This window comes from Pocillopora verrucosa, chromosome 10, assembly GCF_036669915.1.
Source record: "Pocillopora verrucosa isolate sample1 chromosome 10, ASM3666991v2, whole genome shotgun sequence".
Lineage (NCBI taxonomy): Eukaryota > Metazoa > Cnidaria > Anthozoa > Scleractinia > Pocilloporidae > Pocillopora > Pocillopora verrucosa.
The window spans coordinates 20,086,278-20,099,933 of record NC_089321.1 but is presented as its reverse complement, the minus strand read 5'-3'; the positions used below and the strand labels follow the sequence as shown (position 1 = coordinate 20,099,933).

Sequence of the window (13,656 nt, the reverse complement as noted above, 5' to 3'; positions counted from 1 at the left end):
GAATATCTTTTTCCGAGACGTCTTCGAAAACGCACTGATTTGTGGTACTACCATCCTTACAAAGGGAATTTTTTGGGTCTTTTGCCACATCTTTGCTGCAATTCATACTAATAAAAAATTCAGAATTAAGCTCTCCGGACTTCTCCGGAAACCAACGTCCGATGTCCAAACTTAATTCAGTCGAACAAACACAGATAACCCAGCTTTTCAGTCCCATTATTCTCTCCTGAAGAAGCATCATTAAGACAGCTGCCATTAATCCACACCGTCACAAGTCCAGACGCATAAATATACGAACAGAAAATTTTATAGTTAATTGAATCTTAAATTAAAGTGGTTACCTCCTGCACTAAAATGCTCTTTTTCCTGAAAACAAATACGGATAATATAATGGCGGACCATTCCGCTTGTCGATTAGTATTTTCTTGTCGCCAATCAATATTTTTTTTGCGTTTTGTTGGTATTCAGTTTTATTTTTTACGCCCTTTGCCGCTTATCGGTTAACCCCGTTCGGGCTCTTCATGACATGACAAAGAGCATTTCACGAATAAACACTGAAAAGAAGAACTCTTGATCCGACCAAAATTGAAATGAAAGCCCTTCAAAGTTTACACTATTCACTGATTCTTTAAATCGGCTTAAGAAGCACGTTATTGACAACTAATTTGCATCTGTGTTGCCTCACGCTTGGAGTGTTATCAACAAGAGTTTGTTCATCGTGTCAAAATGCATGAACAGCGTGGAGAAATTAATGTGTACCCAGCTTATCAGTTTCATACCGATTCTCAAATATATGTTTTTTTTTTGCCATGGAACACCAAAGACTAGTACAAAAAAAAAACTTTTGTTAAGGATATTTACAAATTCTACCACGACTTGCATTTTAAAATGATTGGGTAGAGTTCACAGGTCAAGAATCTTTATTCACGACGCGCGCCATTAGATAGCCCTTAACCAGCCTGCAATGACACAAAATTAGTCGTAAATACTTCATGTTTACTCGCAGAGGAACAAATCAAGAAACTTCTTTGAATTCCATGTCTTACACGAGTCCCAAGTGACTTACTAGGGACTCGTGATATTCTCTCGTTCTGACACGATTTAAATGAAATGCCCGAATAATTTTTCCTGTTATATTCTAATTGCTAATTACAACTTTCCTGAGGGAAGCTACTAAAGCATTGTCATACGCTTTCGTCAGAGAAACTACTCTATTGTATTTATGACAATAGAAGTTTTAGATCCAATTCATGTTTTTCCGGGTACCTACGAAAACCGTGTTAAACTCTACAATTAGATGAGCAATGCGGAAAAAAAGTCTTGGAGGTCACTTAGTATATCGCGAGAGAACGTCTACAGCGTACGAATTAATACTGGTATCGTTGTTTACTTATTGGCTTCAAGATGACGTTGAAGCAAGAAACAATGTTCTATGCCATCTTTCTGCTTTTTGCAATTTCTGCCAAAGGATATGAAGGTAAGATATAATTTTATGATAGATGATTATTTATTCTCTTGTTGACATTACTTAGCTTTGAACTAACTGCAGCACTGATGATATCTACAAAATGAACTTCGCTTTGGAAAACGTACAAATAACGCGAAAGAGCTTTCTGAAACTTTAAAGAAACACTGGTCTTCGGAAAAACTTGAGTTTTCGAATGAAATCAAAGTCGAGATTTACAATAGCTCGGCTGTATTTTCTAAAATTTCCTGTTTGGCCAAAATCAGGCAACAATCTACTGTTCACTCAAAGAACGGTCATGATGTGACATCGATAGAGTTCTGAGTTTTCAGGCAATTTATTAACATATTCATAAAAAAATATTTAAAGAATATTTTCGAAAATTTGATGTTTAACGGCAATTTGACACCTTAACTGTATTGTTAAATTTTGCTGGGTTCGCTCTGATAATAATAACAATAATAAGCTTCATACTTGTAACTCTTTTTAATCATCGATAATTTGTCCCAGCTCCTTCCCCGCTTCCCCTCCCTTCTCTCTCTATTTCCCCTTCTCCTATCCGTCGTCTAACACCCTTAGGAAAAAAAATTGCAAGCTTGTAGTATTAATGGATACAGCTTCTTTTAGGCGTCAAAAGTTCAAGTTTCTTTCTAACCCTTCTTTTTGATTAATTATTGTACAGAGTAGGGAATAGATAATTTTTTCCTGTTTAGAAACAAAACAGACGCATTTGAATAGACGCCCACGGCGAACGTCTAAAATAATAGTGTTTGTCCAACCTGAAAAATTCTATTCATTGACTTGAAAACCACAACTTTTTTTTTAATTTACATGTTATTTTGATATATTTTTTATTTTATAGCTCAATATAAGAGCTTTGGTCCTTCTCTCGAAACACAAAACCCAAAATTTGGGGATATGATGTTCAGTGGCTGTGTTGGTGAACTTTTCTTTGTCCGTACATTAAAAGCGTATGACTCAAGTAGCTCATTGATGACGCAACTAATCTTGGTTCGGTAAACTAAACCGACTCGCGTATGATTGACAGACATTTTGTTATCGGCTAAGTTAAATGAACAGGGATGCTAAATAAATAATTTTCCCTGTTTTGAGCAAAATACGTTCACTGCGATGTCAGGGGAATCACTAACTGTAAAACCGCGGCATACAGCTTTTTTCAAATCTAAATATTTCTTCAGCTAAGGTATTTAGTCCTCTTTGATCGATAATGGGGTCATTATAACGAGAGGCGGGAGATCAGAGCTAATATGGACAGAAAGAAAGAAAGCTGAGCTCAAATCGCCAACAAAATTCCATTGTTAATGGCCTTTTACTATTATAGATCACACCTCTGCTAAGACGATTAATTGTCCGTTTGTCTACTTTGCTGGGCATAGATTAGACATCATTACATTTCCTACCGATTTAACGAGACTTTTGTTTTAGTTGAAACGTCTTCTTTCTTTCAGATGTTAATGAGTGTCTGGACCAGAATGGACACTGTCAAGATATTTGTGTGAATACCAATGGCAGTTACTACTGCGCTTGCTCAGATCCAGAGTTCAGCGTTGCACAAGACCAGCGACATTGTATCGGTAAGTAGAACAAAACCACAGGAAATATGTTTGGAAGATTATCAGGAATCACCCGTGTTATGTATGTATGATTTCCTTTCTCATGGTGAATTCCATTAAGGTTTTCGAAATAATAGTCACCTCTTCCAACAATAATTGCACCCTCCCTTGGGAGATCAGACAACACAATCAATTTATGATCACTGTTAAGAGTTTACAGGTGTGTGGTAAAAATAATTTTTTATGGAGATCGGAGACTTGGCATTTGAATTAACACTGCAGAACCTTGAAATGAAATCTGTTCTTTTTTTCAACAGCCGAAGGAGTGGAAGTAGACTGTGGTCAGGACGAGATGACTATCACTCTACCCAAGTCTCTCCTTTTGGGTTTAGACCGTGAGCATTTGAGGCTCATAGATCCAGAGTGTACAGCCACTGAAAACGAGACTCACTTTTTCCTTCAAACCAAAACCGATGAATGTGGTACAATTCTGAAGCATACTAAGGATCATGCCATATACAGCAACATGGTGTCGGAAATCCCCATAAAGGAGAACCAGATTGTGACACGCGTGCGCGGTGCTATGATCCCCTTCCACTGCTATTATTCCAAATGGGGTGTGGTGTCCTCCATTGGAATCAGACCATCGAGCACGAAGATTGTTTTGTCTTCAAAGGGATTTGGAAAGTTCACTCTCAGTCTGGATTTGTTCAGAAGTCCAGAGTAAGACAAGTCTTTACAATAGTAAATGAGTAATTGTAATGTAATTGGATTTGATTGGGCTATTTCCCAATAACTAAAAAAAAACTCGCTTTCAATCTGAGGAAAAGCACAAAACTTTTCTGGAGAAAATACCCATTGAGGAAAATGAACATTTTCATGGTAAAATCTTCGCAATAATCCTTGATTTAAAAAAGGGATCTTAAGCATTTTTGATAAGACTCTGCTTCTGATGCAATGTATCATCAATCTTAACCGCCACATTGTGGGATCCCGTCGCGCTGTACCTTCAAGGGAATTTGAATTCTGAGACTAACCGTTCAAAACAATATGTATACTAAAATAGAAAGAGAAACTTAAATTTTTAACGCAAAGTCACATTTTCAACATTTGAGAGAATGCAACCTTTTTTGTGCTGAGAGGATGACCGAGTGTATACCAAATGGTGAAAATGTCGCGTATAGCTTTCAAAAGCCTTACTCTTTGCTTTTGTCTCCAGAGAAGACGTAATTTTATTGATACTAATGGTATCCCATAAGTGGACTCAGAATGATCAAGATAACAATCCAAAAGGCGGCTAAGAGAATGTTTTAACTACAAAAAGGCTGATTCTTGTATCTAAATCTCCAAACATATGCCTTGAAGAAATACTTTCAATAACGTTTTTTCTAAGTGTGAACATCGCTTTTCTAAAACAACAATTACTTGCACGTCCTCGACAGACGTAGCTTTCCAGCACGAGAGGTAAGGTCTAATCGTATTTCCACATTTTTGTTCAAACAGATTCACTGCGCCCTTCTCTCAGGATGACTTCCCTGTCGAGTTCACAATCCGTGAACGAGTGTACTTTGAAGCCCGTGTCGACACCATTGACACAACATTGTCAATTTTGGCCTTGGACTGCTATGCCACCCCCTCTCAGGACAGGAATTCCCAGCCCAGATATGATATTATTAAAGACGGGTGGGTATTTTTCATGATGTAAATTTCACCCGTCATTATGCGCCATACGTCCAGCAAGCTTGTCTAAAAGTAATGGACTTTATAGAGCTTTTCAAGTTTTGCCTCAAAAAAAATCCATCGCCATTTGAAAGTGACGGAGACTAGGTGACACTTTTCCGTATCATGAAAAATTGTGCATGAGAAGAATAACTGATTTCTCGTAACATTTGTGGTTTATAACAGCAGGTACCTTTTTTTTTTAATTTTATTTATTTTTCCTCGATAAAAACTACAACCCGCAACTTGTCCACTGGGGGAAAGGCAAATCCACACCATTTATCCTTTTAGTAGTTTCATGGAAGAGTGCTAATATTCTTCCCTCCATTTCTTCAATAAAATATTCGTTGATTCATTGAAACCAATCACAGGGCGTGTATCTCTCCAATCACTCGAACTATTTTCTCATGAAGTAATCAAACGACGATGGCCTGTAAGTGCCATTTTACATGAATGAAAAAAAAATTGGATTGTGTTGTTTAAGTCATTACAAAGGATCCGAAGTTACCTTTACAAACTTTGGATCCGTGGTTCTAAATTTGGATCCTTAGTTGTAACTTTTGTCTTTAGTTGTAACTTTGGATCCTTAGTTATAGCTTTAGGTTCTTAGTTATAGCTTCAAAACTAATATCCACTGTTTTTCATTATTTAGAATGGCGCTTAAAGGCCACCGTACAAAACTGAACCTCAGAAGTTATTGGTTAAGAGAAAAGTAAAAACTTTATCAAGAGAAGTGACTCGTGAGAGTTTTACCCTAGAACTAGTGGCCGTCAAAATTTACAAAACTAAGCCTACTTTATTACTTTCTCAGGTGTTCGGTCGACGATGATGACACACTTCAATTCCATGACAGCCCCGGCAACCAGTCTCAGCGCTGGAGCCTTGAGGCCTTTCAATATGTCAGCAAGCACCCGTATGTGTTTTTTCATTGCCAGGTTCAGGTCTGTGACGCCGCAGATCCTGCCTCAAGGTGTGCCCAAGGCTGCATACAGAGAAGACGAAGAAGCGAGAAGGTCCTTCATGACAACCCGGATGACATATATGCTTTGGCCCAGGGTCCTCTCGCACTGAACCGCGATAAGAGGGAGGCAGAAGTCGATGAAGCGGTTGCCTTGGATAAGAGCACGCTCAAACTCAAAACAGGCGAGTATTTGAAGTAAACACATTGTAACATTTGGATTTACTAGCAGAGAGGTGAAGATTTATCTAGACAGAAGACCAAAATATATTTTAAATCGAGAAAAAGTATTATTTGGCAGATGGTTTTAGCTCAGGAGTTACAGTTGATTGTGTTCGTTAATCTTTTAGGTGAGAGAGGTCCTAAAAACAGCTGCCATCGATTCATGAAAATGATATGAGCTTAGGGTGTTGATAAGTAGCTCTTTGTCAAGGACGAAACTCCGTTGTAAGACTACTCTCATCCGGATGATTAGACAAACGAGCAATCAGTTTCCCAATAACTGGCTCGAAATATCACCACAAGTGTCTCTCATTATGTTTAAGGTCCACCCTCCTCAGACGAGGATCTAACACGATCAAGCTAATCTTGATTTTCTCACTTTTCCTTCATCAGGTTTCCACGCGCCTGTTTTAGCCTCGCTGGGTGTGCTTATCGTATTGTGCTTAATGGGGATGATATGGCTGAAGGTCACTTCGAACAAACAGAGAGTCGCAAAGCAGTTCATACCACTTTACGAGGACCTGCAGAAGTGATAACGTCATAGAGAATTTTCCGACCTCAATTGCTCAGTGTTGATGCTGTTCTTGTTAAAATGTATGTCTCTCTGTAACCACTTTAGGATGGATTTCATACTTCATCCGACAAGAAATATGTAATTTTGTATTTTTTTACTGTCTTCTTTTGAATAATTATCGTGAAAAAATCAAGATATCATTTTTTTTCTCCGGAGATATTTTGCCTTATAGGAGCGCACCCTGATGAATGCAAAAACCAACGTTTACTAACACTGGAAGACCCATAGTTGCTTCTTAAAATTTAAAAAAAGGCTCTTCCTATCACTTTACGGAACTTATAACTCACTTGGTATTTAGATGGATCGAAAACCCCAATTTGTAAGAGCTGCGCAATAAAAAACATATTTACTCAAAGTCTACTCGAGGACTTGTCTGTGAAAGGTCCCTAAACAATCTCACTAAGTGGCTGAGTGGAATAAAATAAACACAGAATATTCAATAACGGAAAGAATCATTAAGCGGTTACATACCTTCAGCTATAAGACTTTCATGCTCGTCACGGATCTTGTATTTGGAGCGTTCATCTGCAGTTAATTAAATTATTTGAGTATTTGATAGAATATCATTTCTAAGGATCGTTAAAAATGGTAATCTGAAACCACAAAATGCTCATTAACGCGTTAGTTGTCTTTAAAGCCACGTCTCATGAGCACAATTCTTGACGGCGAGTTTCTTATTGTCAGAGCTCCTCACAGTGGATGCACAGTACATAACAGCAAGGCGCATGAGGTTTGATATAAGGAAATTTTCAAGAAAAGTTTCAACAAATCAAGAACGGTCGTTAACGGCAAGGATACAGTACAAATTAGTACAGCTGCATAGGCCCTATTGCACAACTTAGCAGTCGACGCCCTTTGCAAATCTCTCCTTCTGCTCAGGCTACGATCTCTAACACTTAAAAGGGGAACTTTAACGGGAAAGAAAAATAAAAAATGCCAAATATAAGCCCGGAAAAAGTGAATCCATGAGAGGGGAATATGTAATTATCACACAAGTAGATTAAAATGGATTTTAATGACCGGTAGTGCTTCGGTCACTATTCTCCTCAATCTGTGCACGAGGGTCCAACAAATCCTTCATCAAAAGACCACCAGACTGAAATGGGAGGTTAAAGGGACTCAAGTAAAAAGCAATAGTATATCCATAAGGTTAAAAATACTCAAAGCGTGCGTTGATTGGCCAGCAGAAGTTGACTAGCATGTATTATTCACCTCCAAGCTGCTAGAGAGACGAAATCGCGCGTCCAGAGTTTAGTATATGATCACGTGTTGTATTTTGACAGAAATGGACGAGACATTTGTGAGTCAACTACTTTAAATTTCCAACTAACGTTGTGCTGCGTAGACTGGATATGACTATTGTGCTGCGTTGACTGGATATGACTATTATTGTCGTTTCAAAATTTGAAATATCAATTTTTTCCGTTTGTAATCCGCTTTCGAGGGGGTTGTGCTCTTGTGCATACTTCTCTTTATGATTGACTTGACCATTGGTGATGTACAAGCTAAACACGAAGTGCATGCATGACTATGTCAAAGGACGGACTTTTAAAACCATTCATGATTTTTGTACCAGTGTAGCATCTGAGGTGAAGGAAAACAAGAATTACATAATGGACCATGGAGGTGGCCACGATCGCTTTTTGTTTTGCTGCATTGTCGGCACCTCTACACGCTTGCACCATTTGCCGCGTCGTAAAATTGTCGTTTTGCTTTTTTTCTCCCTCTCGAAAATTTCCCCCTTCTAAAGGCGGTGGATCTATGAAATCTCTGCAACTTCACCGTAAATAACTCTCGTATTCAGTACGGTCAGTATAGAGAAATCTATATTGACCGAAATGTAAAAGAGAAATAGGCACATGGTGTGAAAATTACCTTTACCACTTCTCATTGAAGTTGGTACCTATAGCTATCATTTGAAGCGGTGAAACACCATAAGTCTGAAGCGCAAGAGTCTGTTCCAATGTGGCGTTTTGTAGAACACGAGATTAACCAATCAGAATTGACTTCATAAAGTCCGCGAATGTTAAATGATTGGAAATCCCTATCAACAACCTTAAAAAAAAAATAAAAAAACCCGCTATTTATTGCGCTTAAGTAGACAAAGCCTAGATAGATTAACATGCTGTCCAAACTACAGTAAGGGGAGGAGCAAAGCATTGGACTGATTACTTGAAGAGATGAAAAGTGTTACTCTGCCGCACAAGCAAAGTTCTAAATAAAATATATATCACGTGTTCACTAATACAAACCACCAAACTTTCAGCCTGTCAGTGCCTTCCCCCTTCCAAATGAAAGCAAGTGAAACAAAGTCTTTCGCAATACTCCCTATAAGGAAGATAAATTTTCTCTTGGTAAAACGTAACACTTCCTTGAGTCACTATCTTGTCCTAAATCATCTTGATAACATGTAGAGATTTTTATCATTATTTCTGATATAATATCATTTTTTCAGGTTCTGTAAGCACATAGTCGTTTATTTTCTTCCTCAATGGCAAAGTTTGTCTAATCTATTAAGCCGGCTGTGTAACTTAATGGTTACATAGTCTTTTGTTTCCACCCGCTGGTTTTGTCCACTGTACATTTAGCTGTGATGCTAAAACAAAAGACGGCCTGGAAAGCCACCGCTGAGACAACATTTGCTACTGTTCATAGAGTTTGCTTTTGTGTCGATAGACTTGTAGATTTAGATAATGATTCTGACAAGTAATATGTGGCCACTCCTCTTGTCAGGGGAATACATAATACGTGCTGCCCCGCACAGGCAAGTTACTCCGACAAATTCTTAAAACTTAAGGCCACACACTACTCAGAGACCTTTACGTGGTAAGTTTCTTAACTTATCTATCATTTTTAATTATCATATTGGGTGATTTCTTCCTCTTTTAAAGTTAGTAGTTAATCATCTCTCCTGCGTCGGTGACTCTCGTCTCGAACGAAAAAAAGAAAAAAAACTCCTCTCAGCGACGGAATTTAAGAAATTAAGTTTGGGCAATGCTTTTTTTAGGGGTTCCGCTAGAAAATGATAATTTGCTTATACAATAGATACTTTATTTTTCTACCAGAACAAAAATCCATCTGGACATGAACTTCGAGATCATTCTGTTTCTCGTTCACGCATTAATCGTGCTAGGGAAGCCCGCTCATCAAGATGAAGGTATGAGTTTCACTGTAAAGCATTCTGGGATGAAAAAAAAAAATGGTTTCCATTCAAGAAGAAGTTTCTTTATTTTTTAGATGAAACTGTACTTGGAAATGCGCAATCATACTTAAAAATTTCCACTCGCACTAGTTTAGAATCAGATTTTTTTGCCAAAAAATGTATTCCGATAGTTTAGTTAAAAATCAATAAAGCACATTTATTCATGCTCACTTGGAATTTGCGCTATTATCGCTAAATCATGATTATCAATTGTGAGACCTTCGCCCCCGACAGTTGTGCCAGCCTAAATTATCACTAGAGTAGTGCATGGAAAAGAAGAATAAAAAAGTATATTGTAAAATGTAAAATTTGAGATCTGTAACCGCTGTGGTATTGTGTACCTAAAATGGCATGATGTAAACATTTTTTTGTTATGCTGTTCATCTCTCTCGTCTTTCTCTGTCTTCTTCAAATAATGAACAGAAGATCTTATCATAGTACGCATTTATTCCAGATATAATGGCCATAAAGTTTCTTTTGTCTCGTTTACACCAGCTCTATCAATAAAATTGATAATGTAAGCGAACAAACGTCATTGATTCCATGAAATTTAAGCAATAATTTCATTCCCAACGATTCCTCCCTTTGTCTTTTTTGTCCTTAGTTTTTCTTTTCTGTTGTCTTTGCATCTTTTTTTTCTGGTAGTTATGCTCTCTTACTATCAGTTCTCTACTTTTTTTTTCTTATTTCGACGGTAAAAACACGATATGATATATTGACTTGGCTACACTTTCATCACAACCAGATTGCGAATCGTATAATTTACTGTGTTTTATATCTTCATCTAAGTTGGCAGCTGTGATGTTAACTCCAGATACAGATGGGAATGCGGTTGGCTTGGAATAGACAAAGAAACCTGCGAGAAGCGCGGCTGCTGCTGGGATGACAGTGATCCTTGGGCAAAGTTCTGTTTCGTCAGGAAATATAAAAGTAGGATCCTTCTCATCTATGTAGTATAATTTCAAATGATTTCAAAGGTCTTCTCGCTAAACTACGTATCATCCCAGGGATGCTGCTGAAAAATCCACATGGAGAAGTTGTTCTTAAAATTGCATTCGGTATCCTTACTGATAAGAGCCTGCCCTTTTCAACGGAAGTATTCATAACTACTAAAGAGGTAACTTATTGTGTTGCAGATCTCCCTGATGGACTCTGCCCTGTTGCTCCTTCTGAGCGCCAGGAGTGTGGTCATTATGGGATAACAAGGGATGAATGTCTGAGTAAATCATGCTGTTGGGACCCCACCGTACCTAACGCAAAATGGTGCTTTAAACAGCCTGGTGAGTAATTTGATGGTACCTTTGAAACGTTCGAACATAATTTACCCTTTCCGACTACTTTCCAAAATCGAGTGAGTGTCAGAGTACATCAGGCATTTGCTAACCTTCCGTAGCTAACGCAAAATGGTGCTTTAAAGAACCCGTTGAGCAAATATGATGTCACTTTAGAATCTTTGGAACCGAATATGCTCCCCCCCCCCAATCAAAGAATGAATGTCTAAGTACATCATGCTGAGTGGCCTTACCGCAGTGGAAGCTAAATGATGCTTTATCCAGCTTAGTAAGCAACTTTGATAGCACTTGTGAATCGCTGGAAACGACTCCCATCCTGAGCCGATGCTTGTTGTTATCATGACAATAATATTTCCCGTACCTATGACTTTAGATAGGTTACATATTTGTTTTTCTTATTTGGAATAGTTATGAGGGGTAGTTGGAAGAGACTTCACATTTAAGATTTTTATGCGAAACATTTTAAGTTTTTTTTTTAAATGCACCAATCCTATCGATCTGGATTCCCAAAACGAATCTAATCATAAAGGGTTGTAACTGATTTACATTTTACGCTTTACCAACCATCGTCTCTCTCCCTTAGATAAAATGGTGCATTAAATCAAAAGGAAATTTTCTGAAAACTTCACCCTGATTATGGCACCATATTTTAACATCAAATGTCCAAACTGATACAAGGAGTGATGATTTTAGATATAGGAAATTCATATATTTGCACTGCGGTGAAGAAATAAAATTAAGAGATCCTCGCAACTAAGAATACTACTGAAACGAGTAGTTGAAAATAGAACCTGAAAAAAAATTCATATATTTGAACCCATGATCTCTGCGATACCGGTGCAGCGCTCTACCGTACGGGCCTGAATTTTTTTCAGGTCTTATTTTCAACTACTCGTTTCAGTAGTGTTCTTAGCTGCGAGGTCTCTTAATTTCATGATACTAAAAGCTCGACCTTTCAGAGCCCCTTCTTGCCTAGAAAGAAAATAAAATATCTTCATAAGTCTTCACATAGCTCAGAACGAGCTGCTGGTGTGGCATAATTCAAGTATGAAGTTCATGCCGTTTTCCGGCAGAATTTAAGTGCTTATTTGCCTAATTCAACGCTTCAGTACTGTACTTTCAATGTACTGTATAATTTTCAAATCTGAACTGCTGCGGGTTTTTTCCTTCAATTCATGCTGATTTCCATAAATTCCATATGAATAATATCAAGAATGTTTCTCAATTTCAGTTGAGGAAACGAGATCTTGTTACATTTATCATGGTGTATCGGGAACCTGTAAATACGTGTGTGATAAAGACGAGAGAAAGAGCTATGGAATGGGACAGTGCAAAGGGAGAATATGCTGCTTTTAATTAAAAAGTTATGTGAGTGGATAGTACTGTAACTTTGTATGGATGGTGAAAAAGGGTATACAAATCACCCATCTGTGCTCTTTCGTTTCTTTTTTGAATGGCCTGATCCGTCAACCTTATGTGTTTTCTGTTCAAATCTGGATCCAAAGTACCCCAAATTTTTCGTGTTATCAATTTACTTGAACTAATTCAAACATCCTTCTTCTATCATAAATCAGTTGGGTTGGGCGCACGGGTGGAGAGGAGGCGTTTTGACCTGGCCTAAGTTGTTTCAATTCTCAATGTGAAAGCTCAACCAATTTCGACAGCAGAATGCCGACTGACCATAACAAATGAATAAACAATTAAGAATAGACAATATCATTCTGCATATTACCTGGACAAAAACTTCAGGCATTTCGAACTCAGACCTTTTCGCACATGATTTTGTAATGTTAATATAACTGCTGTGATATTTGATTTATAATCATAAACATTATTTGAGCCAATGTATACTCACCTTTCTTAACATTCAATTGGTTCAACTGTTAACCATGACTGTATTTTGCGTTTCTTTTTTTATAGTGGAAAATGATCCTTGAAAAGTGCCACAGGACAAACAATTCATCACTTACACGAAGAACGTGACATTTCAATCAACATTCAATAAAACATTCACACTCATGAAAACTGTCCTTAATTCATTTTTGAATATCATGCGAATTTCATGAGTGTTATCAACCTTTTTAAGCACACAATCCGTCACTTGGCAACGTTTCGCAGGGCTAATGCGATCCTTATCTAAGATTACAGATAATCGGCAATAAATGAAATGAACCTCAGGTTCACAAGGCTTGTGATTTGTTCCTTTAGAAGTAAGAATACTCTTAAATTTTCACCCATATTGGAGAGCAACTCTTTGAAGCCAGGTTTCAAGCTGTTCTTCTAGGCCGATGTTCAGAACTCTGCAGACCTGATTCTTCTAGTCCTAAGTATCCTGAGTATGGTATACTCTGGGCGGGAACGCATGAAGACTGCTCGTAGCATCAGAAGACTGCATCTTGATTTTCTATCTTATCAGTCTTCATGTTAATCGAAGTCAATTTCTAATTTTGTAAGTAAATCCCTCTTCCACCGTACCTTAAGGGCCTATGGAAGGTTGGGAGCTATGAATTCCAAAAATGACTTCAAGTTACCTTAGAAACGAGACAGCTTAAGGCACCTGAATCAAAATAAGTCGGTATTTTCTGGGTTTCAGAGAAGTTTTCTCGGGGGCTCTCGCGATACCAGGGGCCACCGAGGGTCGCCTTCTCGT

At 37.9% G+C, this 13,656-nt stretch overlaps 2 protein-coding genes across 2 annotated transcripts; both read left to right on the top strand.

The window, feature by feature from the left end:
* The first annotated feature begins 1,312 nt into the window (after positions 1-1,312).
* On the top strand, positions 1,313-6,867 carry LOC131774793 (ZP domain-containing protein-like). The gene is made up of 6 exons (XM_059090875.2): positions 1,313-1,477; positions 2,935-3,060; positions 3,357-3,762; positions 4,543-4,722; positions 5,570-5,901; positions 6,332-6,867. The coding sequence occupies exons 1-6, from the start codon at positions 1,405-1,407 to the stop codon at positions 6,469-6,471; spliced, it is 1,257 nt and encodes a 418-aa protein (XP_058946858.2). The 5' UTR covers positions 1,313-1,404; the 3' UTR covers positions 6,472-6,867.
* A 2,381-nt stretch (positions 6,868-9,248) lies between these two features.
* Positions 9,249-13,140, top strand: LOC131774848 (trefoil factor 2). The gene is made up of 6 exons (XM_059090930.2): positions 9,249-9,338; positions 9,578-9,669; positions 10,504-10,644; positions 10,851-10,994; positions 12,238-12,374; positions 12,927-13,140. The coding sequence occupies exons 2-5, from the start codon at positions 9,597-9,599 to the stop codon at positions 12,360-12,362; spliced, it is 483 nt and encodes a 160-aa protein (XP_058946913.2). The 5' UTR covers positions 9,249-9,338; positions 9,578-9,596; the 3' UTR covers positions 12,363-12,374; positions 12,927-13,140.
* The last annotated feature ends 516 nt before the right edge of the window (positions 13,141-13,656 follow it).